The sequence below is a fragment of the Talpa occidentalis genome, unplaced genomic scaffold (genome assembly GCF_014898055.3).
Source record: "Talpa occidentalis isolate TD23 unplaced genomic scaffold, MPIMG_talOcc4v2.1 talOcc4.17, whole genome shotgun sequence".
In the NCBI taxonomy this organism is placed as follows: domain Eukaryota; kingdom Metazoa; phylum Chordata; class Mammalia; order Eulipotyphla; family Talpidae; genus Talpa; species Talpa occidentalis.
In genome coordinates, this window is record NW_023601754.1 from 54,352,932 (window position 1) to 54,379,520 (window position 26,589).

A 26,589-nucleotide genomic window follows, 5' to 3' on the forward strand; every position below is an offset into this window, starting at 1 on the left:
GCTGGGCCTCAGCGCCGCATCCCGGGCGGGCGGGCGGGCGGCGGGCGGGCGGGGGCGGCCCGGCCCGCCTGGGCCTGGGCCTGGCGCAGCCCCCTCGGCTCCGGTCCGCCCGCGCCGGCGCTGCGCCCCCCGCAGCCCCCGGTCCCCGCGGCGGCGGCTGCAGTGGCGGCGGCGCGGGCGGCGAGGGGGGCCGGCGAGGGGGGCCGGCGGAGGGCGGGGCGGCGCGGGGCGGGGCGTCGGGCGCGCCCCCCCCGCCTCCCGCAGCCATGGCAACCGCCGCGGGCCCGCGCGCGCCGGGCCCGGCTGCAGCTCCGCCAGCGGCCTGCAGGGGGCGCGCCAGGCCAGGGGACCCCCTCCGGCGGCCCGGAAGCGGCGGGAGGGGCTCCCTCGGGGCGGGGCCGCTCGGCGAGGGGCGGGGGCTGGGCCCGGGGGTGCGCGAGCGGGCGCCCCGCGTTCTCCCGCAGCCCTGCCCTTCCCGCCCCGCGCCCCCCGCGCCGCTGTGTGCGGGCGAGACGGGAGGTGCTGGCGGCCCGCCGGGCCGTCTCGGAGAGGCCGCTGAAGGCTGCGCCCCCCGGGACCTGGGCCGGACTGGCCCCGCCCCGGCGACTCGGGGAAGCAGCCCCCCCAAGTACTGGAGTCAGGAATGGGGTTGGGGGAGCCGCCGTCAGCCCCAGCCCCTCTCTGCCTCCATCCACTGGGGCTTCACTGCAGAGGCTGCTCTTAGTGTCAGGATCGGCTGAGGAAGGAGCCTGGAAGTCAGGGCCGGGCCCCCACCCACACCGGAACCGGAACCGGTGCAGGCCTCAGTGGGCTGAGCTCTGCCGTTGTCACCCCAACTGGAACCCGGGCTCAGTCCTGGTGTTTTGGTGTGAGGCAACCGCTAGGCGCAGAGGCGGCCGGCTGGGCCCGCTGTGCTGCTTGGAAAATGAGTTTGATCTGCCTCTGGCTGGGAGGCCCTGGTTGCCACTCTTACCCGGTGCTGTCAGTGTAGGCAGTGGCTCCTGTGCTATCTGGGGTCACTCTGCTCCCCCATGCTATGGTGGGTGGCACCAGGTCATTGTCACGCCCTCAGATCTACAGCAACTCAAAGGCCTCTGAATGCCCGGAACTCAAGCACACCCCGCCCCACGGCTGCGCCCCCTCCAGCCTCCACCAGCCCCCTTCGCCGCCTTCGCCGCACATCCCAAGACTCTCCCGGGCCAGCCTGTCCCGATTCCTGCCCCTGGCCCTTCATTCCTACTTCCATTGTCTCCGCAGCCCGTTTTTCTCTTGGAGAAAAAAGGGCCTCTAAAGGGCCTCTTGGAGTGAAAGCCTGACCCTGTTTCAGCTCCCTCTGGGTCATCTCCGGCAGCTGTTCTGTCACAGAGAACGGCCTCTGCAGAGCCGGCCGCGTCGGCTCCCTTCCCCTCGGCCAGCTCCGCTCCCTGGCGCGCGTCACCTGAGGGGACACCATCATTGGGACTTTTCCTTTCTTCTCCCACCACCATCGCTAGGGCTGTTCTCCCAGGGTAGAAGCAGTGGCCCCAAACTTGTCCCCTGCCTCCTGTCCACCTCCCTCCACACGTTAGTCCTGCAACCCATCGTCAGAGGCTGGTTCTACGGTAGCCCTCGCCTCCCGGCCTGGTCCCGAGCCTTCAGGGGCTCTATGTCCATTCCCAGCTTTGTCCTGACAGGCTGCCGGCCAGGTTCTCTGGTGTCTGGGGTCCCAGCCTGTGCCCTGCTTGCCTACCTGGCCCAGCCCGGCCTCCCCACCCCATGCCAGAGGTCCAAAGTTCATTTCCTCCAAGGCTCTGTGGTCTCCCCAGGACATCCCATTACCACAGCCTTCCTGGCTCACCTGCCATGCTGGTGGGGCTGCAAGCCCCTCAGCTTTGCCCAGCAGAGCCCCACAGGGAGTGGGCATCGCTGCAGGGCCTATGGGTGGGGACATGGGGGAGAGAAGTAAACCAGAAGCCTCTGGGTACACCAGGGGCCTGGTGCTAAGGGTCCCACAGCTTCCGGTCCCCTAGTGGGGCTGCACAGCGGGGCCAAAGGGAAGGCCAAAGCCGGAGAGGGCCCAGGGCCCACAGTGCAGGGCGGCGTCCGGCTGTCATGAGGGCACACAGGGCCTGGCGAGCCGGCAACACCAGCCACTGAATTGCAGGACCCGCACTGGCTTCCCAGGAGGGTGGGCACCGAACACTCCTCTCTCCTGGGGGCCAGACAAAGCTTCTGAGTGTGTGAGTGGGTGGGAGACCCCTGACCCGCCATTCCCGGATGACTGCCCTGGGGTACGGGGGGCCTGGTGCCACCCAGACCCTCGCCCTACGGTGGCCGCCCAGTGGAGGCTGCGAAGCGTCACCAGGCAGAAAAGAGTGGCACGCGAAGGAGTCAGGCACCATTTTTTATAAAAATGCAATCTCATTTTCCACTCTGTAAAATCACATTCAGATATCGGCAAAGTAACGCCCCGAGGTGAGTGGAGGGGAGGGAGGGCTCGCCCACCGGCCGGGAGAGGGCGGACACCACACACGCAGCGACTGGCACGAGGGGCATGCGCGGGTGGGGCGGCGCCCTGCGGGCAGGGGCGCCACAGGGCGTGGGCTGTGGGGCAGCCGGACACACTGGCTGGCCTGGGGCGGGTCCTGTGGCCCAGGGCAGAGGAGGCCTCACCCCCCGGGGAGGCCTGGGGACCTCAGACCCGGGAGGCCAGTGTGGCGTCCCCCGTCTCCTCTCCGTGGGCCCTGAACCCGGTACTGGGAGGAGGGGCGACAGCGAGGGCAGCAGCACCCGCCACTGAGCCGCCTTCCCTGTGGAGCCCGTGGCGTCAGGGCAGGTGGGAAGGGAGATGGCCAGTGACCCGGGAGACAGCGGCTCCCTCCACCCCACTGGCGGGGGCGGGACAGTGCAGGGCTGGTCCCTGTGGCAGGTGGGCCGCGGTGGGGAAATTCAAGTGGTCTCCCTGGGCTGCGGCCTCCCCTGGGGCAGGGGACGCTGGTGGCCGGCGGCGCCGTGGGCAGGGACGCCGCCCACGCAGCCTGAGGTGGCACAGCTGGGGCAGCATCCCCCGGGCGGGGCGGAGGGCGGCCGGGGCTGCTGCTCCTCCACAGGAAGACGCTGGGAGCGGCCGGCTCCCGGGGTCGGGGCTGAGGGTGCTGGGTGGTGGCTGGGGGGGCGGCAGCGGGAGCCAAGGCAAGCGGACCCCTCCCTTGGGGCTGGGCCAGGCTGGGGCCACAGGAGATCACAATAATTACAAAATAAAACTTTTTCCGCTTGGCGGGAAAACAAATAATAAAAATCCGACAAAATAAATTAGAGGTTTATAAAAGGCGGCGGTGGGCGGCGGCGGGCGGGGTCAGAGGCCGTTGGCACTGCCTCGCTGGATCAGCGGCACCTTGCTCAGTTCCACCACGGGCGAGCGGGGCTTGTTCTTCATCTTGGGCACCCTCTGCACCAGCTGCTGGGCCTCCCGGTAGGCGTCGCGCAGCTCCTTCTTCCACTGCACCAGCTCGGGGTCGCTCTGCGCACGCCCCGGGGCGGTCAGTCGGCCGCTGTGGCCAGCCCACCCCGACCAGCGGGCCCCCGCCCCAACTCACGTCGCACTGCAGGACGAACTGCTTCCCGCCGCGGATCTTGAGCAGGAGGCACTTGCGCTCCTTGATCTGCGTCTCCTCCACTGACTGGATCTCCTCCATGGTCAGCAGGCTCTGCTGCGGGCGGGAGGGGAGGGGGGCCGTGAGCCACGGGAGGGCGGCTGCCCGGCCCCCACGCCTGGCCCCAGCAACACTCCTTACCGGGGCCTCGCCCTCGCCCCGCCACTCCAGCCGGTTGGGGAACAGGTAGAAGTAGCGCCGCTGCCACTGCGTCAGGAAGGGGTTGCCCATCTTGGACATGTAGCCGTGCATGATGCAGTCCTTGCCCAGGGCATAGTCTGCGGCGAGAGAGCGGAGGGGGGCTTAGCGCCCGCCGCCCCCCAAGCTGGGGTCCGGGCTCCGCACCGTCATCTGGGGCGGGGTCCTGAAACCCCCGTTTCTCGTCTCTAAAGCAGGCGGCACCTGCCCCGCAGCCCGGACGCCTCACCTTCCTCGTGGCCCAGCTGCTTATTTTTGGTTTTCTTTCGCGTCTCTAGCCGGTCCGTCTCGGTGTTGATGGCGTCGAACACGGTCTCGGCCACCTCCTGCTGCCACCGCTCCGAGATGGTGAGGGGGAAGTTGCGGTAGAGCTCCTGGTCACTGTCCAGTAACTGCCGAGTGGACGGGGCAGCGATGTCCATCAGCCCCGGGCAGGCCCAGCCAGAGGAGGCCCGGGGCAGGGCAGGGCAGGCCCACCCCCCACCTCCTGGGGGTACAGAGGAGCCGCCTAAGGCCCAACAGGCTGGCGCACAGGGCTGGGGGTGGTCCCGGAGGCTGAGGAGGCCGCAGGGCAGAGCTCGGGGCTCTGGTGCAAGAGGCCAGGCGGGTCCAGTACCTTGATTCCTTTGGTGTCCTCCTCATCAAAGGAGCCGATGTCGAAGGCGTCGGCCGCATTCACCTCCCCTCGTGGGGGGATGAGCGGGGGAGGGTACTGCAGCAGAGTGGGGACTGGGCATCAGCACGGGGCCGCCTACAGGCCACACCCTCACCCCCAGCCCTGACCCCAGCTTTTACCTTCTGCAAGAAAACCATCTGCCAGTCCAGGGAGCGGAAGAAGGGGCTCTCCTTCACCTCCTGAGCCCTGTGGGGAGAGCGGGTCACTGGGGCTCACAGCACCCAGCCAGCTGGGGCCAGGCCCGGGGGCAGGTGGCCCAAGGCGAACTCTTGGCTCAGCCACTCTCTGGCTCTGTGACCTTGGGCAAGTTCCTTAAACCCGGGCCTGTTTCCTCATCTCTGAACGGGGAGCAGCAGTCCCACAACGGCCCAGTGCCACCGGGGCTCTGCTAGCTGTGAATCCTGCGGCCTCACGCCCAGCACCCGCTGGACCTTTAATAAACATCAGAAGCTGCCGTCATCGTCCTTCTCTGACATCACCACCTTTGGCCCAAGGCCCCTCGGCAGCCGCACCCCCAAACAGCCCCCCAGCTGGAGAACACTGGATGGGACAGGGGGCTCTTGACGAGACACAGCCCCTGGTCTCAAGGGCGCCCCGGAGGCGGCCAGGTACTGGAGGATGACCCGACGCTCGCCTGAGCACCCAGGCCCGGCTGGGAGGCGGGACCTGGATCTGGACACTCACCCTTGGCCCCGGCAGCCCAGTCTCCGGTTCACATCCCTCTGCAGAAGCCCCTCCAGCAAAGAGCGGAGCTCGGGGGAGAAGGAGTCAGGCAGCTCCACAGCCTACAGGGAGGACCAGACGTTGATGGAGGGAGAGACAGGGCCCCCTTCCTGATGGCCCCCCGCAGTCATGTTGGCTCTGACCACTTTGGGGGCGGGGTGGGGAGGAGCCTATGGGGCAGGAGGTCAGAGTAGGGCAGGGTCACACGAGATCTCTATGGAGAACCAAGAGCCCTGACCTCAACCCCCACTGCGCCCCCATCCCACCCCAGCCCCAGCATCCTCACCATTGTCAGCGTCATGCGGTCGATCTCATGCTTGTCTTTGGTCTTGTGCTGCCGGAAGGGGCTGTGCCTGGACAAAGAGGCCAAAGTTCAAGGTCAGAGGAAGAGGAAAAGTGGCAGCGCACAACCCATGCTTGTCCAGAGTCAAGATGGTGCCGCCTGAAGCCCAGGCGTGGCCTCCTCCCGCCCAGCTCCTCGCGGGGGGCAGGGAACGGCCCACTCACCCCCGCAGCAACTTGAAGAGCATGCAGCCCAGCGAGAACCAGTCGGCGCTGCTGTCATAGGCCACGCCCTTCTGCAGGACCTCGGGGGCCATGTACCCGTGGGTGCCCCTGTGGAAGAGAGGCCGTGAGCACTTGGCGGAGGGCACGGGAAGGGAGGGTGGGGCCGGGCACTCACACGCTGGCGTGGGGCTTCTTCTTGGAGAAGTCGCAGGCCAGGCCCAGGTCTGAGATGCGCACATGGCCGTGCTCGTCCAGGAGGATGTTGGCCGGCTGCGGAGGAAGCCCAGTGAGCCACCGGGGGCTCAGTCTGGCCAGGCCAGGTGACAGCTGGACCCCACTTTCCTCTAGAGGATGATGGTGTCCAGGACAGGCCCTGGGGGGGTCCTTCTCCCCCCAGACACAACCGGAGTCCAGAAATGGCTCAGTGGGAGGGAGGGCCCCTCGGCAGGCAGCAGGAGGGGGGCTTCACCTTCAGGTCCCGGTAGACAACGAAGCGGTTGTGCATGTGCTCCAGGCCCAGGATGATCTCCGCGGCATAGAAGCGCATGTCCGCCTCGGAGAAGACCCCGTGCTGGGAAAGGTGGTAGTGCAGGTCCCCGCCTGGGGAGGCAGCCCAAGTCAGGGCGCTGGCCTCAGAGATGGGCTCCGCCCCCCAGCCCCCCCAGGCTCCGCCCCCCAGGCTCTGCCCCCAGCCCCCCAGGCTCCGCCCCCAGCCCCTACAAGCTCCGCCCCAGCCCCACAGGCTCCACCCCAGCCCCAGAGACAGGAGCCAGCAGACAATCAACTCACCGTTCATGAGATCCAGGATGAAGCTGAGCTTGTCTGGCGTGTGGAATGCATAGGACATGCAGACGATGAAGGGGCAGTCCTGGGAGGGAAAGGATGGGCAGGCAGGTCAATGGTGGGTGCCCAGGTTCCGGGACGAATCCTACTCCGCCCGCCCTGGCTGCAGCTCACCCCTGTGCTGACGAGGGACAGCATGATGCGCTCGTTCAGGGCCAGGGTCTCCCCCTGCTTCATCTTGATGCGCTTCTTGTCCAGGCACTTCATGGCGTACCTGGGGGCGGGAGCTGGTCAGTGGGCACACCCCCACACAGAGCCTCGCAGTGCAGGGAGAGGGAGGGGTAGTCCTCAGGAATGGACCAGACCCCAGGACAGCATGTGGTCCTCATCAGAGACAGACAGAAGGCAGGAGGGCGTGCTGGTGGGCCAGGGGCTCCGTGGGCCTGCCTTCGTCGGCGGGTGACCGCACAGAGACAGGAAGGCGGGGGCAGGTGGTGTGGAGAGAACAGCACTGGCCCTCTGCCGAGGCCTGCCAGTCAGGGCTCGCCCCTGCCCTCGGCTCCCAGGGTCCCCTGCCCAGGGCATGGATCCCCCACCGCTGTTTCAGGCCCCAGGGGCTCTCCCGCCCCGCAGCATCCCACCAGATGCCAGGGCTTACATCTTGCCTGTGTCGGCCTTCCGGCACCCATACACCTCACCAAAGCCCCCTCGCCCGATGATGCGGTGCACGCTGAAGTCGTTCATGGTCAGCTGCAGGGGCGGCAAGAGTCGGAGTTGGGGACGGTGGCCTGGGCTTGGTCCCCGGGCAGAGGTGCCTGGGCAGCCAGGGCTGGTCCATGTGGAGGCCCCGGACCCAGGCTGCCTTCACCATTGCTTCTCTGCCTTGAGTTGTCCCGCTGAGATCCTGGCACCAACCCCACGGCCACCACCCTGGGGCTGAAGGGCAGACCTCCTTCCCGCCCTACCAGGCCATATGCCCAGTCCCCCAGGTATATGGCCGCAGCCGCGGCCCCCCCCCACGCCCACCCAGCCCACTCACATGGATGTTGAGCTCCACGTTCTTCCACTGGCAAAAGCGTGTGAATTTATCACTGCAAGAGAAGAAGCGGGGGCTCAGACGAGCCTCACAAAGTGGGGAATGACGCTGATGGAGCCCGTCCCACTGCACCACCGTCTTCAGGGGCCCCGAGCCTCAGCATCCTCTGGGCGGCCCAGGAAGAGCAGTGGCCCAGGCTGGCCACCTTGGAACCACCTGGGGCCCACACAGGGCCAAGCCGCCTGTCTCTGAGTTCTTGCAGGGACTGTACAGGCTTGGAGAGGGGCCCAGTGTGCCCCCAGCTGCTGGCGCCTGTGACCTTGATACTGCTGCCTGCTCGCACGCCTCTGGGGACACGGTACCCACTCCATGGTTGGGCAGCCGGGACCCTTGGGCAGCTGTTCCTTACCTACAAATCCCACCCACCAGACGAGGCCTGGCCGTGAGGGCCCTGGGGCCGTGTGCCCTCTCATGCCTGGCCCCACCCTGTGGTCTCAGCCCAGGCGGGCCCAGCCAGGTGCTGGGAGGAACGATGCCAGGTGGCCGATGGGCTTTGAGATGCCTGGTAGGGCAGGCAGAGGTGGAGGAGGTGAGGATGGGAGCCGTCTGACCTCGCAGCACCCCTGCCCGGGGCTTCTGGCTTCCGGCCCCCGCAGCATCTACACCACTTCCCAGAGCAGCCTCTTCCCCTTCCTCTCCCGCCTGCGCCCGCCTCACCTCTCGATGAATTTCTGGAACACATCCCCTCGGAGGTTCTGACAAATCTCTTCAATGTATGGCTAAGGGAAGAAGCTGGAGGTTGGTGACCGAGCCCCGAGTGGGAGCCGACAGGCCCCTGAGCTGGGCCGCCCGAGGGGACCCCGGCCGGGCTGGGAGGCCGCGGGAGCAGGCCAAGCACGCACCTGGAAGAGATCCGGAGGCACCTGCTTCTTCACCAGGTGGCCCTGAACGTGCTCAGTGGCGCTTTTCGAGAAGGGCTGGGGAAGACAGAGGCAGCGTGACCTGGCGTCCCTGCCCCAGCCCAGCGCAGAGCGCCCGGGGGGCCAGCGCGGGCACTCACGTGCGAGCAGGCCAGCAACTCCTTCATGATGTAGGTGTCGAAGATCTCCCGGCTGCGGGTCAGGCGCTCCTCCTCAGTCTCGAGCTTCTCGTATTTCTTGATCTAGAGCCACGACCCCACAGGCGACATGTGGCACCACGGCCAGGCGTCTTGGGTCAGCAGGGCCCCCAAGCCCCTCCCCTCTGCAGAGCGCCCGCCTCACCTCCTCATAGAACTCCACCAACGGCCTGGCCTCCTCCAGGTGCTTCAGGCAGAAGTCGCGGAAAAGCATGTACCCTGAAAGCAGTGAGCCCCTCAGTCTTCCTATCACGGCGGGTGGTGGGGGTTGGTCCCAGACAGGGCCCAGCAAGGGGGCCTCCACGGGCTGCCAACCGAGGACTAAGCTTTGGGGTCGGGGTGCCCATGTTTCTCCCCCTCCCAGAACCTGTTTCCTTGGTTGGTGGCTGGAAAGTGACAGGTGGTGGCGAGGCAGGGGCAGGCCTGGCTGGGGCCTAGACCCACACACTGCGGCCCAGTACTGCACCACCTCTGTGAGGGCGACACCCCCACTTGGTGGTCTGCGCAAGGGAGGGAGGTCCAGCGGGCAGTCGGAGCTGTAGCCCGGAGCAGCAGGGCAGCCCTGAGAGAGGACCAGGTAAGTCCCTCTGCCTGGACCTTGCACCACTCCATCATCTGGCTGATGATGAGACTGGGCAGCCTGGGCGAGTGGGTCCAGTTGGGGAAACTGAGGCTTGGAGAGGCCTGTCAGACAGGCAGACATGAGAACTCAGGTCCCCTCTACCCTGCTATGGGTTCTGGGAAGAACAGCCCCGGGGGAGGGCTCACAGAAGACCCCAGGAAGTAGAGGCCAGAGGCAGGGCAAAGCAGGAGGAAGGGCAGCCCTGCTTCCTCCTCGGGCCTCTGGCTTAACATGGGTGACTGGGCTCTTGCTGGGTGGCCTCCCACGCTGCCCTCACTTTCTGGGCAGCTCTGCCAGAGCTCACAGCTCTCAGACACCACCTCACTAGGCCTCCCGCAGTCCCGGGCAGCGGGGCTCCTGAGCCCGAGTCCCCAGCCGAGGACACCAGCAGGCTGAGAGAGGGGCGGCAATGTGCCCAGGGTCACATGGCACAGGCAGGGGACCCGAAATGCCTGCTTCCCGATGCTCTGGCCAGAGCCCGCCAGGCCCCTCCCCTCTCAGAGTGAGACCCAGTTCTCCAGAGGCCTAATCGGAGCCTGGTGTCACTGGAGCCTGCCTCCACCCTGCTGGCGGCCCGGTCCAGACGGCGGGCCCAGGGCCTTCCACGAGCGGACAGGAGGAGGAGGCAGGTCCCTCACAAAGAGGCCGTGGGGGCGGGTGCAACCACAGCGGGCGCCACAGGAAGGGCCCCGCCCCTTCCTGTCAGTTCCACCACCGCTGCCGGCAGCTGCCTGCGCCAAGGGGAAGCTGCAACTCTCAAAAACAAAAAACCCAAAGGAGGAACTTCCCCTGTGGCCCTGGAAGGCGCTGGGCCCCCACCCCCTCTGCAGGCTCCCTGGGCCCACACTGGGTCACAGCCCTGCTGCCCGGGCCAGGGGCTGCTTGTCCCGCCTGGAGTGGATGGGACTGGGGTGGATGGGAGGCCGACCTCCGACCTGGGGGGAGTGGAGGGCCAGCCTGGCCCCTGAGGCAGGGGCAGGGCAGAAGGGAGGCTGGGTCCTCCCCCACCACACTTACCCAGCTTCTGGGAGAAGATCTTCTCAAAGGTCACCTCGCCCCGGTCCTCCAGGTACTTCTGCATGACACTGCGGATGCTGAATGACAGAGGTGCCTCGGTGACCCCCAGCTCCCGGGACCCCCAGGGCTCCCTCAGGACTCGGCCCCTCTCTGGCCCAGCCCTCCTGGAAGGTGGCTCCTCTCTGGAATCAGGAGTGGGGGGCACTGTGGTGGCTGCCACCCACGGGGGCTGGGGACTGAGCCTGCCCAGCGTGGTTCTGTGCTCAGCAGGGAGGGGCCAGCAGGTGGCTGCTCAGAAGTGGGGTCCCAGCACTGCTTCGTGTGGCTTTGGGAACCTGGCCAAACCCCAAAAGCCAGGCCTCCACCACCAGCGGATGATGGATAGCCAACCTGTGACCATCCTGCCTGCGGGACCCCCCAGCCTGCCTTGGAAAGGCACCAGGCCTGGCCACACGGGTAGGCCACAGTACGGTTGGCCTGGCTCGCGGCCGGCAGGGGAGTCAAGCCAGTCAGAGGCCGCGGTGCCGGCGCCCATCCCGTCAAACTTCCAGAAGAGGCCAATCTAAACAGCAGACGCGGGTACCAGGGGGAGGGGGCAGGGCACGACTGCCAGTGGACTGGGGTTTCTTTTGGGGATGGTAGGATTATTCTGGAATTAGAATGAAGGTTGCACAATACAGAGAATGTTCTGAAACCAACGGCTGCACATGTTAAGGGTGATCTGAGCATGGGAACTGTATCTCCACTTCAAGAAACAGTAAATAAAAGAAGCCTCCACCCCCCGTGTCCCTAGTCCTGACTGACATATGCCCTGACCCTGGGTTACTTGGAGGGTCGCAGGGGCAGGGGCTGGGCCTTGCAACCTCAGGCCAGACCCCAGCTCCCCATTAGCTCAGCCACCCACTGGACACCGCCTGGAGCAGCACCATGTTCCACCCAGGCCTCAGAGCACCTGCTGTCCCCGCATCCCTGCTCCTGGGCCCCTTCAGTCCACCCTGCTGGCCTAGCCCTCTGGCAGCCAGCTGCAGTCACATCTGGACTCCTGAGGGATGTTCTGAGCTGCCCAATTGAGGGCCATGCTGGGCAGTCACATCTGAGCCCATGAAAGGCTCACACACCTGCAGGAACTGAGGTCACCAGGAGGCTGTGGGGAGACCACAGCTGGCGAGGAGAAGGTCGGGTGGGGCTGTGTGTGCCCCCGCCTCTGTCCTGGAGCCCAGCTTGGAGCCTGGCCATTCCCTGTGAACCTCCTACTGGAAGATCATGCCCTCCTGGCAGGACCTTCTAGGGCACAGGTCTGTGACCCAGACAGCCTGACAAAGCCCCAGGAGGACACGGTCAGCGCGAGAAGGGAGGGGAGACCTGTTCTGGGTACTTGGGGAGGCTGAGAGAAGGTGGGACAGCCCCCCCCCCCACGCCGGGGCTCCGCAGTGCAAACAGGATGCTGTAAGGTGTGAAGCCAGCGCCAGTGTGAAGGGCCCTGCGAGGATGAGCAGCAGGCTGAGGCGGGGAGGGGGCTCAGGCCAGGGCGGGGAGGGGACAGACTGTTGGACAAACCCATGGGAGGTGACCCGGGTGGATGGAGCCCCTGGGCCAGGAAAGAAATGGGTGGAGAAGGCTCTGGCCTTGAGACAGGCAGGAGAGCTTATGAGCCGGCTGGAAGGCAGGCCAAGTCTGCAAGGCCTCGAGGCTGTGGGCCAGGGGTCTGCGTGAGGCAGTCATGGAGGGCGGGCTGCAGCCCCAGGACCTGGGCTTCAGGGCTGGGGCCTCCTGCCCTGTCCCTCAGTACATATCCAAGCCCAGGCCAAGGCCCAGGTTTGAGCCACCCGAGGAAAGGCCATGCAAGATACAGCAGTGACACGGAGCTATCAGGGCACCCTCCCGAGGCGGGACCCCCTCCTACCTCCCTGCCTGGGAGACCAGGAGACCCGGCCTGTGGAGCAGGGGCCCCAAACCGTTCCTCACAGAACCAGGGGCCTCAGGAGCTCGGTGCAGATACCCCGACCTTCTCGGAAAGCTGCCACCAATAGTAAGAAGGAGCCGGTGACCAGGATAGCCCTTCTGTGACCCCCATCCCGAGACTCCGGTCAGGAGAGGGGCCGCTGCCGGCCAGGCTGCCAGCACCCCCCAACTGGCAAGGGTGCCGAGACCTGGATATGGCCCTTACACCGCCACACGCTATCCTGGGGGCCGCACCCCAGTTCAGGCCCATGGGCCACCATCAAGGACATGCACCCCAGCCCATGGGTCTCATCACAGCAAGGCCTTGGAAAGTCTGGGAAACCAAGAAAGACACAGCCCAGGCCCGAGCCTGCAAAGATCAGAGGCCCAGGTGGTGAGGGGTGTCTGCACTGAGCTCCTGAGTCCCCTGGTTCGGTGAGGAACGGCTTGGGGCCCCTGCTCCACAGGCCAGGTGTGGGGGCCTGGGTGCAACAGAATGGCCAGGTAGCCGAGTCACGGTGCAGTGGCCGGGTGCCCGCGTTCCACCTGTGAGCCAGGGGACCAGGAAGGCTGGCCCCTCACACCCCCGGCTCAGCGCTCCATGCCCCACACCTGCAGCAGATTCCTGAGCTTCGGGACATCTTCGGGCTACTGGGAGAGGATGAGAAAAAGCAATAAAGAAGGGAAATAACACAAAATGCCCCCTGGAGGTGATGGTAGGTGTGGTCGGGGGGAGGTACAGACAGGTGAGCACATGGGGCAGGCACGGCAGCTCCAGCCCATCGGGTGACCACAGTGGACAACGGGCATAAGCAATAGGTACCAGGAAGCTCTCAGAGCTCCAAACTTGCTTCCTGGGAACTGGCAAGACTGGCAGCAGCTTAGCAAAGGGGATGCATGAGAACGCCCACCCAGGAGCCCGGGTGCAGCCGCTGCCACCACTGCCCCCACCGTGGGCCTCGGCCCTCAAAGCGGCCGCAGCTGGACACGCCAAGGCCCCCCCCTGGGGAAAGGGTCTGTCTCCTGGGACTGGGGGCCACCAGGGACGCCCCTTCTGGGGCTGGGGTGGCACTTGGTGGCCCATGCCTTCTCCCTTTCCTGCTCTGCTGTGGACTCGGCACGGGGGTGTGGAGCAGCCAGGCCCGCCCTGCCTGTAGCCGCCTGGTGGGGCAGCCACTGCTTCTTCCCAGCCTGTGGCCCTTCACTCTCTTCCTTAAAAAGAAAACATTATTTTCTACATAAAACAAACCACCCCCCAAACCAAACACGAGGTGCGGTCAGACAGGAGCAGGGTTCTCAGAGGGAAGGTCCCCAAAATGGCAACATTGGGGCTTCCTGTCTATTCCCACGGGGCAGGCAGGCGAGGGAGCTGACAGGTCAGAAAAACCGTGTCACAGGGGACACCCCCGCCAGGGCGGCAAGTACTTGCTCGCTGGGCGGCCTCCTGGACCAGGTCACCTGCGTCTCCAACACCGGCTCCCTGAGACTGGCAGAGTCTGGGCGGCAAAGAGCCCCAGGCGGCACTCCTGCCCCCCAAGTCAATCGCCCTGAGCAGGAGCATGTGGCTCCTGGACCAGCTCTGGTCCAGGACGAGAGCCAAAGGCCTGCACCTGCCCCAGCCAGGGGGCCCTGGGCTACACAGAAGGACCTCGGAGCTGCCTGCATTCCCGCTGTGCAGTGACATCCAGGCCCGGCTTCCACCTGGCTCTACCCCCCAGGAAGCGAGGCCAAGCCACAGACTTTCAACCTGCACCTTCCCCATTTGTAAAATGAGGATGTCCACAAAACGCTGAATTGCCACCTCCGCGCTGGCCATTTAAGAAGCCTGAGTGGGGTCCTCCGCTGGTGGTGCAACAGTTGAGCACTGGGCTGTGAAGCTGCCCGCAGCCTCTGCAGCGCCGGTTCGATCCCCGGCTGCTCCCCGGCCCCCGGAGGAGGGTCCCACATGGCGTGCAGACCTCTCCTGCCGCCCGCTGCTCCCCTCAGCAGTGTACCTCGGTCCTTCTGCCTGCTCTGCTCCCCGCTCTGGCTCTGGTGAATTCTCTCAGCCTCCCGTGCTTCTGACTGTACCCAGTGCTTGTATAAATAAATAAATAAATCTTAAAAAAAAAAAAAAAAAAGGCTGAGTGGAAGCCGGGGAGCTGTCCCCAGATGCCAGCCTCGCTAGGAGGGCTGCAGAGGGCCCTCCTGCTGGGCTCCGGCAGCTGTGCCTCCTCGAATGCGGTCCTAAGCTGCACAGTCCTGAGGGGGTCTCTGTCCCAGAGGGCAGGGTCTGTGGCCAGCTGAGCCCTGCTGGGTGGGCCCATGGGCACCACCCTGCGCCAGGAGTGACTGCAGCCCCACTCTGCCCCCAGACCAGCCTGCACACTCCCACTCCTGCTGCTCAGCTGGGGGCCTGGCAAACTACTGAGGGCCCCTGAGCAGGAGGCCACCCGCTGTGGCAGAGAGCAGCCCAGCTGCTCTGAGGAGCAGACCCGGCCTAACAGCAGCAGGGAGCACGGCCTGGGATGGCAGTGGTGCCGCAGGTGGGTAAGGGGAGAACTTCCGGTACTTTCTGGCTCTGCCTGGCTCAGGGGCTTGGCAGGTCACCACAGGGGCCCTCCCCTCCATCATGGGACCTCAGGGATCCAAGGCAGCACTGGTCTTGCTGGGGGGAAATCTAGGCTGAAAGCACAAGCAGCTGCCCACAGTGCCTCAGAGAGCCACTGGCAAGAAAATATCCCCATCTCCCTGAGAACAGGCCTCCTCGCTAGGCTGGGGCCTCCTGTGGCAGGGCCTGGGGGAGGGCTGGTGGAAGGGGTCTCACAGGACCCTGCACAATGGGCCTGAATGCCCCCCTTTGCCAGAGGCGCAGGCAGTGGCCTTCCTGGGAGCTGATGTGCCAGGCTGGGTGCCAGTGCCCGGTGTGACGGAGACGCCGGCAGCCCCAGGACAGGTGAGCTCCGCACGGCGCGCTAGATGGCAGTTAACAAGGCCGCAGAGGGGAGGCTGTGGCCGCAGCTGCAACACTCCTCTGTGGCATTTCCAGACCTGGCACCAAGGTGGCAGCGGCAGGAGGAAGTACCCTGGGCTTATTAGCATTTCTCCATGACTCTCCCTGGGGCTGACAGCACCCTCCGTGCACCCAGCCACGCGGGGTGGGAGGCCAACCCAGAAGGTCGCCCCCTGAGCGAGCCCCGGTGCGGAAGAGAAAATGACGCCTGACCTGGCACACAGAGCCCCCCTGGAATGTCTGCCACCCCCTAGGGCCCCCATGAAAAAGTGGCTCCTTTCAGGGGTGTTGGGAAGTGGCACTCTGGAGGGTTTGTCACAACCGCCACTGCGTGAGAACAACTGCCGTTCCCAGAGGCGGCTGCCCTGCACCCCAGCCCGGTGGCTTCCCCAGCCAGAGGACAGAGCCGCTGCTGCGTGCACACCAGAAACCCCCGGAGAAACCTCCTGCAGCCCCGCCTTCCCGCAGCCCTCCCGCAGCCCCTGGGGGGGACGGTTACTGTTTCCGCACAGGCTGCAGCCACTTAGAAGCGCCACCTGGGCTTACGAGGGCAGCAGGGGGCTGGGCCCAGCTCAGCTGTGCTCCTGCTCTCCGGAGCTGGGGCGCCAGCTATCTGCTGGAGGCGGGAGCAGACCCGGGCGCCCCAGCGGGCGGCGGGGGGCCGCCGGTGCACGCTGCCTCCACCTGACGTCACTGCGAGTTTACTACGGGTTGGATCGTGCCTTAGTAGGACACGTTCTCCCTTCTCCGCGGGCTGACGAGCCCAGATCCCGCTGCAGGATTCCACCTGCAGCCTCGCGCTCCCTTCAAATCCGTTCTCCAAGGGAGCGGGGCGGGCGGCGAGCAACTTAATGGGAAAAATGTGCAACCCCACGCTCTGGCGAGAACAGATGGGAACAGACGTCCCAGAGACCCATTCCCGGGGAAAGTGGGGCTTCACAGGCCCAGCGGGAGAGACGCGAAGAGATAATGGTGCGGGCAGGAGGGAGCGCCTGCTGCCAGGCAGAAAGCTCCCCGCGCGGGATAGAGGCTGGTAGCAGCAGGCTTCTGCTGGTGACGGGGGAGTGCAGGGAAGGAAAGCCCTGCCCAGTGCCCCTGCCCCCCCAAATCGCGGGCAGGAAGTCCTGGATACAAAGAGTTAATAGGAATGAAGAAGCAGCAGAGGAAGAGCGGCGGGTCTGGAGACAGGGAAGCCGGCGAAGGGCAGGAAGGAGGAAATCCACGGTGGGGGAGGGACCGGGATGGAGCCAAGAACGGAGGCTGCAAGAGGCACCGGCTGACAATCTGCTGCTGGGGCTCGCTGTCCCCCAGGAGGCCAGGGGCGTCTCCTGGGAGCGCCAGGCGGGGCTCCTCAGCCAGGAGCCTGGAGATTAATTACACGCAGCCTCCGCGGTCTATTAAGCAAACGACGATAATTACAGGATGGGCCGCTGCTGGCAAAGGGGACGGCAGCCCGAGCAGGCAGAGGGTGGACCTGGACCCTGAGAGCGGAAGGTGCGAGGTGCGGGGCGGGTCAGCCCAAAGAGGCAACCCCGGGGCAGAGCTCTTGCCAGGAGGGCCAGAGGCAGGGAGGAGGCCCCGCGGGGTCAGGGCCTGCCCTCCCGTCCGCAGCCACAGCGCTGCCGCCTTCCCCAGGAGGTCAAGAAGCGGGTCTATTTCCTGGATTCCGGAGAGTGACAGAAGGGGGGGCCCTGTGCCAACTCCAAGTGGCCCTGTGCCTGCCGGCTCCCGCTCCCCAGCCAGTGCCAGTCAAGGCACAGGCCGGTTCTTGCCGCAGGGAGGCTGCCGGGGTGGAACGGCCCAGGTGGGGGCAACTCCAAATCACACCTCGGCGCAGACAAACCCAGTTCTTTCTCCCTGACCCTGACCTTGTGGGTGATGTGGGCCGGGTCCCTGGCATGGAGCTGCCTCCTCCATGTACCAGCTGGACCAGGACAGCCCAGTTCTCGGCCCCGTCAGTGAGGAGGGGGCCCAGCCTTGAGCTGACAGGGCAGGGGGCTGCGGTGCTGCTTCTAGGCCACCTCCCCAGGCCACGGCCCCACTGGTATATTCCACAAAACATGGATGGGGTGAGGGTGGCGGTGCGGAGGGGTGTGGAGTAAAGGCAGCGTCGCAGGGAAGGGGCCGCCGGGAGCCAGAGACCCGAGGCCCAAGTTCAAACTGCAGCTGGCCTCAGTGGGCAAGGCAACGCCCACTCCCAGCTTCAGCCACTTCCAGGACCAACGGGGAGAAGCGGCTTGCTGTGTCCGCCTCCCGCAGCTGGAAAAAGGCTCAAATGGAGTCAAAAGCACTTTGCAAGCGGGAAGACGCACCAGGCAACGGAGGCTGCGGCGTGAGGCCGTCAAGTGCTGGAGGGATCCACCAGCTGGGTGGGGAAGCCGCAGCCCAGGCGGCGTGTCCTCAGGCCCAGGAGGCCCCACACGCACGGCCTCAGCCCCCGCAGGTCAGAGCCCCCGTTGCGGGCAACGCCCCGCGGCCCGCTGCCAGCTAGTGACCCCACAGGAGAGGCCATGGCACCTGGCTCTCGGCCTCCAGTGGTTCCCCTAAACTCAGCTCCCCTGGTCTCGTGACTCAGTCCACCCTGGTATTTCTTGAGCAACTACTACCTGGGAGGCCTGGCCTTGCCAACTTCACAGATTGAATTTTAGATCAACCGAGATGACAGATGTCAAAGTAAACAATAAATTATTCGCATTTCTACCCTCGTGCCTATCACCCCCATCACTCCTGGGCACAGCAAAGGGGCCCGAGAAAGAGGAACATCTTGTTCCTCAGGGTTCTGACACCTGCAGAGCCAGCCCAAGGCGGGGCCCAGCAGCAGCAGTGCACTCTGGGGAGAGATTGCCCAAACCCCGAATGCAGAGTTCCAGAAAAGGCCCCGCCTCACACTTCGCGGGACTCCAACCTGCAGGAGGGTCTCGAGGCAGCCCTTGAGCAGCCCGGGAGGCTGACTCCCTCTTCTCCTGTCAGCTCTGAGCTCATTTTTGTTCTAACTGTGGCTCGCCCCTGAACTGCCCCGGCTGATAGTCAGCCCGGTTCCTGTTTTGAGAAATCTGATGGCAAATGTCTCAGAGAAAAAGGGCCCCAACGGCCCTTCCACACTGCAACTGGCTTTCCTCTCCCGGGCTGGCGACCCAGTCAATCTGAAACCCAGAAAGCGGGGTGTGGAGAGGGTGCAGAGGCGCCATGGCCCCTGCGCCCGGGTCCTGCTTCAGAGATGAGGGGCACACGGGGTCCCGGCTCTGCTTTCAGGCCACCCACGTTTCACACATGAGAAAACCAAGGCCCCCCGAGGACGGGAAGGGACTTTCCCGAGTCACATGGCGGGGCCCTGGCTGACAGCAGGCCCGGGCTCCGGGGTCGCAGGGCACCCATGCCAGCTCTCCCGCCTCCCCATGTGACGCAGGGCCTCCGGGCAGCGGCCGGCTCCAGCCAGGGGGACCCAGCCAGGGGGACGACACCGCTGGGGTCTGAAGCCGGAAGCTCCGAGCCGGTGGCCGGGGCGGCTTCCCCCGGCGGGTCCACCTGTGCGATGCCGGGCAGGGACTCGCCTCTGGGGCCTCAGCGTCCCCTCCCTTCCTCGGGGCCCCAAGCACACCTGCCCGGGCCCTGGGGCTGCCCGGGGCCCCGACAACCGGGGAGCACCCCAAACGCCAGCGCCGCGCTCGGGGCGCCCCTCCTGTGCACTCGGGCGCCCACAGCCTCGGCAGCCGAAAGTTTGCTGCCGAGGCCCGCGTGGCTGTCCCGCGGGGAGGCGGCGGCCGGTCCCGCGGCGCGGGGTGCTGGCCGGTCCCCCGGGCGCCCGCGGCGGGGCGGGGCTGGGCCGGGCCGGGCCGGGCCGGGGACCGCGCGCCCCCCGCCCGCACGGGGCCTGCCCCCGCCGCTCCCGCCACCGCGCCGGCCCGGGGCACGTCCAGCCCGCCGGCCGCGGCCCCCAGAGGCCCCGGAGGTCCCCGCCGCGCCCAGGCGACCGGGCGGGCGAGGGGGCCGCGGAGCGCGCGGCGGGCGGGGGGCCGGCGGCCGGCGCCCCCGGGGCTCCGGGCGGGGCGGGGGTCGGCCGGGCCGGCCGGGCCGGCGCCTCACCTGGGCTCGGGCAGCAGGATCTTCTTGCTGGCGCGCGCGGCCGGCGTGGCCTTGCTCTTCTCCATGGCCATCAGGTAGCTCACGTCGGCCAGCACCGCCTCCAGGTCCGCCATCTTGGCGGCGGCGGCGGCCTGTCCCGCCGCGCGGCCCCGCGCCCTCCGCTCCGCGCCCGCCGCGCTCGCGCCCCCCGCGCCCCGCGCCCCGCGCCCGCTCCCGCCCGGGGCGCCGCCGCCCGCCTGGCCCGGCGCCCGCGGCTCCGCTCGCCGCGCTCACAGGCGGCGCCGCCCCATGGCGCCGGCTCGGCCCGGCCGCGGCTCGCTCCGCTCCCGCCGGGACTGCAGTCGGGCCCGCCGCCCGCCCGCGCCCGGAGCCGCCGCGCCTCCGGCCCCGCCTGCCGCGCACGGCGCCAGCGAGCCCGCCCGGGGCCGGGCGGCGGGCGGGCGGCGGCGCCCCCTGGAGGCCGCGCGGGGCCCGGCCCCCGCCCCCCCCCCGACCCGGCCGGGGCGCCCGAGGAGACCCCCGCCCGGCCCGCGGCGCCGCCACCCGCGGGCCCAGGCCCGCCGGACCCGGCACCAGCCCGGGGCCTCCGGGCCCAGACCCGCCCTTATTCCACCGAGGCCTCGGAAGGCGGCCCCGGCCCCCCGCACACCCCGGCCCGGCCCCCCCCCCGCGCGCTCCCCGCCCCCGAGAACGCCAGGGTCGGGGTTCGGGCCGTGACCTCAGGGCTGATCCCCGCCGCGGACTGTGACCCCGACCCGCCCCGGTCCCGGACCCTAGCCAGAGCCGGGCCACAGGGGACCTAACCCGCCGACTGGGCCGGGGCCCACACCGAGGCCGGGACCTGGGCTGGTCCACCCTACTCCAGGGTGCCGGGCCCAAGGGCTGACACTGGGCCGCAGGACGCGGACCGAACCCAGAACCCGAAACGTGTCCTCCGGAGCCCGGCACCCACGGGTGCAGTCAGGCCCGGGGCGCCGCAGCCCCAGCCCAGCCCCGCCTCCTCCTGCTCCAGCCGCGCCCCGCGGCCCCAGGACTCCCGCTCAGGACCTGGCGCTGGGCTCCCTGGACTGGCTGGAGCCCCTCGGCCCGGCGGGCACCCCAGACCTTCCACCACGGTGGGCAAGATGGGACGGAACCTCTTCCCGCCGGCGTCACAGGGGTCTCAGCGCTGAGAGCCCACGAGGGTGGAGGGGGCTGGGGTCCACTGCTGCTCAAGCCAGCACCCCGAATCCCAACATGCCCCTCTCAAGAGCCTCTCTCTACTTTCCAAGACAACCAGATCCTCTCCAGCCCTTGTGCCCCTTGTGCCCACTTCATGCCAGCTTGTGGGCCAGTAGCCAGGGCCCGTAAGCAGAGAGGGTGCCCCCCTCCCCCAAGTACTCTTGCCACCTTCCGAGATCAGCCTCGACAGACCCCGGGGCGGAGGGCTTCAGAGACAGTGTGGTTCCCTTCTCGGGGGTGACACCACTGTTCGCGCATACCCTAGTCAGAGCTCCAGGCCTCACTCTTGACCTTCCCTCCCCCACCCCCAGTCTCTCAGCCCACCCTCCTGCTTAGCCTGCTGAGAATCTTCTGGAACCTGTCGACGTCTCTGGGTCGTGTGGCTGCTGCCCCAATGCAGGCTCTGACCAAAAAGGCCTCCCCCCAATCTAGGTCTGATGAGGTCACAGGGCCGCTGAGAGTGTGGGAGCAGCACCCCTCTCTGCCCAAAGCAGACCAGGTGACCAAGTTGCTGAACCTGCAAGTCATTGCCTTGGATGACTGGACACTGCTCCCCTGTCCAGCTCCCCTCTGCGCCTGGGGACCTCACCTGTGCCCCCATCTGTTCTGACCTCCACCCATGGCTGCTCCCCGTGCCTGGGAGTCCTCTGGCTAACTCCTGCTCATCCTTTCAGACCCAGCTCCTCCAATCCCTGGCCCCCGCACTTCGTACAGCTCTGATGCCACATTTACCACCCATTTCTTTGATTTGAAAACATGAGTTGCAAGATGCATCATTTCAAGCTTTTGACAGTGTGAGCGGGGAGGCGAGTGTGTGGGGCCTTGTGTGTGTCAAGTGGAAATGCATCCCCATTGGGAAATGCTAACTGTTGTTTCAAAAAGAAGGATCCCTACCATCTCCAACTGCAGGTGATGCTCCTGCCTCTTCTCTTACCCCTGCTGGCCACCTCAGGACTGTGGTCATGTCGGAGGAATGACTGAGGGAGGAGCAGGGAGCACCTCTCCCAGGGCGGGCGGCCTGGGGCTAGAGCAGAACTGGGCCAGAGGCAGTGAGGATGCCTCTAACCTCCCCACTTCCTGCCCCACCCCCAACCTTTGGGACTCGGCAGCCACACGCCAGCCTGGGTTTTCTGGACCAAGTCCCCATTTAAAAAAACTCCTGCCTGATGAACTTGTCAGACCAGCATCCTCGTGGGCTCAGGAAAGCCACCTGCTGCCCTGCTGCAGCAGGCAGCCGGCCCCAGCAACCCCTGCACCCGGCGTCTGAAGACTGCCGCTCGCACCCACAGACCTGGAAGGCCTGAAGTCGGGCCCTTTGAGAGCGTCGGTGTCCAGGTGCCCCTCACTCATTCCTGGGACCCTGGAAGGGCGCCCTTGGAAGCCCCGGGTTGGGCAGAGGTTGGTCCCAGTCACTGGCCTGCGAGAGGGGACTTTCTGCAGTGGTGCTGCCCTCTGGTGGGCTGCGGAGATGGGCGCAAACGTGCCTTTTCCAGGGACTTCCCTCATTGCTTCTCCCAGTCCGGTGCCCAGACTGAGCCACCCTTGGGCTGGAGGGCAAGGGGTGAAAGAGGAGTGAAACCCCGTCTCTTCCCAGGGGCAGACCGGCAGACACATCATTACCCGATGACTAATAGGCGTTGTGAACCTAAATCGTCCCCCACGCTCGCTCCCACCCCCTGCCCCTGTCCAACCTGCTCCTCGCCCACCTCCTTTCTCAGCTAGGGCTCCTCCATCTTCCAGGAGTCACCCTTGACTCCTCCCTTCCCCACCCCCCCCGCCCCCACCCAGACACTGGCAGGTCCTGTGCCGGACCTGGCGCTTGTCTCTAGCCTACCCCTAAGCGTCCCACAGTGCCCTCTAGACCCAACCCAAGCCCATCACCTCTGCTTGCACCAGTCTCCTGAGAGCCTCCTGGCCACTCCTCACGCCAGAGTTTTTTGTATTTTTAAAAAGTTTTATTTTTATTTATTTATGCATGGAAGAACTGGGGTGCAGGCCAGAGTTGGGGGGTGAGATGATTCACCAGAGACAGAGCAGGGAGCAGAACAGGCAGGCTGACTGAACTACACTGCTGAGGGGAGCAGCGGGGAGACAGGAGAGGTCTGCTGCGCCATGTGGTTGCTCCCTGGCCAGGGATGGAACTCAGGACACAGTGGCTGGTGATACTTTAACCCCTGCCTTACCAGGGAGGCCCACCGGAGTTTTTCTAGGCCTCAAGCTCACCCCACCTCTGGGAAGTGCCTCTGCACTTCAGAAACAGCCCCCCTTCTGTGGCCTGTAAGCCCTGTCCAGCCTGACCCTTCCTCAGCTTTCCTCAGCTCTCCTCCATGCCCTCTGCCCTTCCTGCCTCCAGCCTCTCTGGTTCTCTGTCACTACAAGCAAGCTCATTTCTACCTCCGAGGTTTTGATTTTACAGTTGCCCTCACCTAACTGCCCTTCCCCTCCCTGGGGTGTGTGAGGCCTCTTGCTCCCCTGCACCTGGGGGGCTGGGAGGTTCCTGCTCAGAGGGCTCTCCCTAGGTGCCCTATTCATCCTGGTCACTTGCATCCCTCACACCCAGCATGATTCCTGGGCCACAAAGGGAAGCAGGATTCAGTGGTGACCCAGTGTGTGGGAGGCCCCTAAGAGTATGCCTCCAGTTAGCCTGATGCTTGTTATAATGGGAGGAGTGGAGGTGGAGCATTCGGAGAAGCCAGTCAGGGGAAGGTGGGAGAGGGCAGAGGAGGGATGGGGAAGGTCTTGCACTTGACCTTGTGTGCATGTGAGTGTGAGTGAGTGCCCAGCTGAGGGCCAGCTCAGGTCAAGGCCCATTTGTGCACTCAGTCTCCATCTGGGCTTGAAGACCCAGGAGGATGAGTTTGGGGGTGTCTCTGACTTCACCAGGGATGTAAGGGTTGACCAGGAGAGACTCCTGCCTGGCAGGGACAGTCCCTCTCTGATGTCTGGGTGAGACAAGGCCAAACTCTGGCTGAGAGGCTGGGAGCTCATGTCATTCTGTCCCTCATTCAGCCGATATGATTTGTGGAGCTGCTACTACAGGCCTGGCCTGATGCTTGGCTAGGGATACCACGTATGGAGACGCAGTGAACTTCTCTCTTTCTCTCTCTCTCCCTCTCTCTCTCTCATATAGATAGATAGATAGATAGATAGATAGATAGATAGATAGATAGATAGATAGATAGATATAGATAGATAGATAGATCTATCTATCTTATATCTTCAAAAGGTCATGTTTATTATAAAAGAGGTTCTTACTATGTGCCCCTTAAGCCCTGATGATTTCATTTCATTTATTAATTTAAGACTCAGGGCCTCCCCGGTGGCGCAGTGGGTTGAGCGCAGCACTGCGAAACTGTCTGTAGCCTCTGCAGCGCCGGTTCGATTCCCGGTTGGCCAGGGAGAAATCCACATGGCGGGAGAGCAGACACTCTCCTGTCTCGCCCGCTGCTCCCCTCAGCCGTGTATTTCTTCAGTCTGCCTGTTCTGTTCCCTGCTCTATTTCTGGTGAATCCTCTCACCCTCCCGCACCTCTGGCCTGTACCCCAGTTCTTGTATAAAAATAAATAAATCTTTAAAAAGAAAAGACTCAAACCATTCTGGGCCTCCCTGGTGATGCAAGGGGTTAAGTCTCAGCACTATGAACCTATCCGCATGAGTTTGATCCCCGATCCCGATCCCGGGCCAGGGAGGTGACCCACAGCAGACCTCTCCTGTCTCCCCGCTGCTCCCCTCAGCAGTGGATTTCAGTAGATCTGCCTGTTCTGCTCCCCACTCTGTCTCTGCTGAGTCCTCTCACCCCCCACACCTCTGGCCTACACCCCAGCTCTGTATGCATCAATAATTTTTTTTTTTTTAAAAAGAATCATTGTATCAGGCAGGTGATAAGTTATCACAAAAGCCAGGTGCCTCCTCAGGTGCACAGACCACAGGTGTACAGACCACCCAGGTAGTCTGGAAGGGCATTTTCTGCCAGAACCAGGATAGGAGAGAAACAGCTTTGTCAGGGGTTAGGGAAAGGAGCTTTGCCGGCCCATGGAACAGCAAGTAAGGAGGCCCTGGGGGAGGCGTCTGCAGAAAGCTCCAGGCCCAGCCGCAGAGTCCCTCAGCAGCCCCTCTGCCCTCAGGCAACGCCCAGAGCCCCGGTCAGGCTTCCAGACCCCTGGCTGAGCTCGTCTCCCTTCTCCAGAGCAGAGCCTGCTCCTGCCGCCCTCCCGAAGGCTCCGCCTGGGAACCTCAGCCGGGCCTTGGTCCCGCCCCCCGCCCCGGCCCCGCCCCGCCCGCCCCGGCCCCGCCCCGCCCGCCCCGGCCCCGCCCCGCCCGCCCCGGCCCCGCCCCGGCCCCGCCCCGCGCGAGCGCTTCCAACGCGCATGCGCCCCGGCGCCTCGGCGCTGCCTGGCCGCGAAATCCGCTGTGTCCACTGGGCGCGCGTTTTTGCCTTGACCCTCCCGGCCCGCCTGTGAGTGTCCGAGCCGCGGCCCCGGCGGCCCCGCGGGTACTGGCCGGCGGGAGTGGGAGGCTGTGTGCGGGGCCCGAGGTCAGGGGCCCGCACCTGCTGCTGCAGCCGGCCGGGCGCCCTGGGCGCGTGGCCTCGCCTCTCCGAGCCCTGCCTCCGCGCCCGCGCCCCGCGCCCCCAGCCCGGCCTCCCCGCATTGCCCGGGGACTGGGGGACGCGATGCAGGTGCAGCGTGGGCGGAGAGGCGGTCTGGGGCGCGGCCTGGACGCGGGAGGGGCTGGGTCCGCACCCGTTTCCCTCCGGGCCGCTGCTCTCCTTTCACGCTCCCCCGCCCCCCACCCCTCTTTTCCTGCCCTTCTTTCCCGTCCTTTCGGGGTGTTGTCTTTCTGTGTGCGTCTCTTTCTGACATCGCGCCCTCCACCCCCACCCCCGTCTGGCCTCTGGGGAACAGCAGTCGGGCTGCCCCGCCCCGGGGTGAGGGAGGCAGAACCTGGGGGGCAGCCTTGGCTGAGCGCACGAGAAGCTGCTCCCTGCCCTGGCGTGCCTGTGTCACTGTTCCCGCGCACACAGGGTGTTGGCCCGGAGGCTTCCTTTTGGGCCCCAGGCACCCGGGAAGGTGAAGGTGGGACAGGTGCCCTCTCCAGCCAGGGCCAGGCCTGCTCTGCAGGTGGCCACGCCGGGGCACTTAGCACCAGCCGGCAGCAGAGAGCAGGCCCCCCCCATCCCCGGCAAAGGGCCCCTGGCGCAAAAATGATGATGAAATTCAGGAGGGCAGAGCCTGCGGCTGCACAGGAGGTCACTCACCCCTGCCGTGGGGCCTGCCTGCCCGTGCTGACAATCTCCTGGGACAGGGGACGGGAGGCAGAGCTAGCTAGGCCAGCCCTGACCTCGGGGAGCCCAAAGGGCCCTGGGAGAGGGGGTGGGCAAGCTCAGCGGGTGCTCAGCGGGACCCCAGTTCTGCAGCGCCAGCCCCAGTCTCCCTATGTCCCAGCTCTGCCACTGAGCCCAGCTCTGCCTGGGCCTTGGCCCTGGTCTGGAGCGAAGACACCGCCCGCCGTGCGGGTGGGAGCTTGAAGGACAACTGCCGCACAGAGAAGCCAGAGAGCCAGGTGGGTTGGGCCGACAGGAGCCGGGTCGCTGCCAGCATACCGTCCGGGGCCGCAGCAGCTTCTCATCTTGAAAACGAGGATGATGACGGCGGGAGTCCGCGTGTAAGTGCTTGGAACAGTGGCCAACGTGGGCGGAAAGAAGGTCCCTTGGATGCCAGCCGCTGGCGGGGCTGGCGCCTAGAAAGACTTAGGAGGCCCAAGTTAATCCCCTGTGGCGGGAGGGAGATGGGGAACTAGTTGTTGGAAGGGAGGACAGACCCTCAGAGAGGGAGCGTGAGTGCCCACAGGCCTGCGGCCAGCGGCGTTGGGTTCCGGCCTCAGACCCACCGGCGCGTGCCAACCGCGTGCTCCCCAGGTGCCAGTGGCGGGGTGAGTTTAGACGCCACCCCAGAGGGTTACTGAGGGTGTTTGTGCCACACGAACTCATGTCTGGATGCAGCTTACGTTGGCAGAAGGAAAAAGGCTGGTAGCATTGGCAT

At 65.8% G+C, this 26,589-nt stretch overlaps 1 protein-coding gene across 2 annotated transcripts; it reads right to left on the reverse strand.

The window, feature by feature from the left end:
* Nucleotides 1-2,350: 2,350 nt before the first annotated feature.
* Nucleotides 2,351-19,678, reverse strand: GRK2 (G protein-coupled receptor kinase 2). 2 transcript variants are annotated; one of them, XM_037517482.2, is made up of 21 exons: nt 19,328-19,678; nt 10,312-10,388; nt 8,818-8,891; nt 8,616-8,717; nt 8,458-8,532; nt 8,273-8,334; nt 7,559-7,610; nt 7,178-7,269; nt 6,694-6,793; nt 6,526-6,604; nt 6,206-6,336; nt 5,912-6,006; nt 5,737-5,844; nt 5,516-5,582; nt 5,191-5,291; nt 4,626-4,692; nt 4,447-4,542; nt 4,060-4,222; nt 3,774-3,910; nt 3,576-3,689; nt 2,351-3,499 (listed from the first exon to the last, which is right to left on the reverse strand). In XM_037517482.2, exons 1-21 carry the CDS (start codon nt 19,438-19,440, stop codon nt 3,335-3,337), a joined length of 2,070 nt encoding a protein of 689 aa, XP_037373379.1. In that variant the 5' UTR covers nt 19,441-19,678; the 3' UTR covers nt 2,351-3,334. The 2 variants fall into 2 exon arrangements, with proteins under 2 accessions (XP_037373379.1, XP_037373380.1); XM_037517483.2 differs by having other exon boundaries at nt 3,576-3,686; nt 19,328-19,462.
* Nucleotides 19,679-26,589: the final 6,911 nt, after the last annotated feature.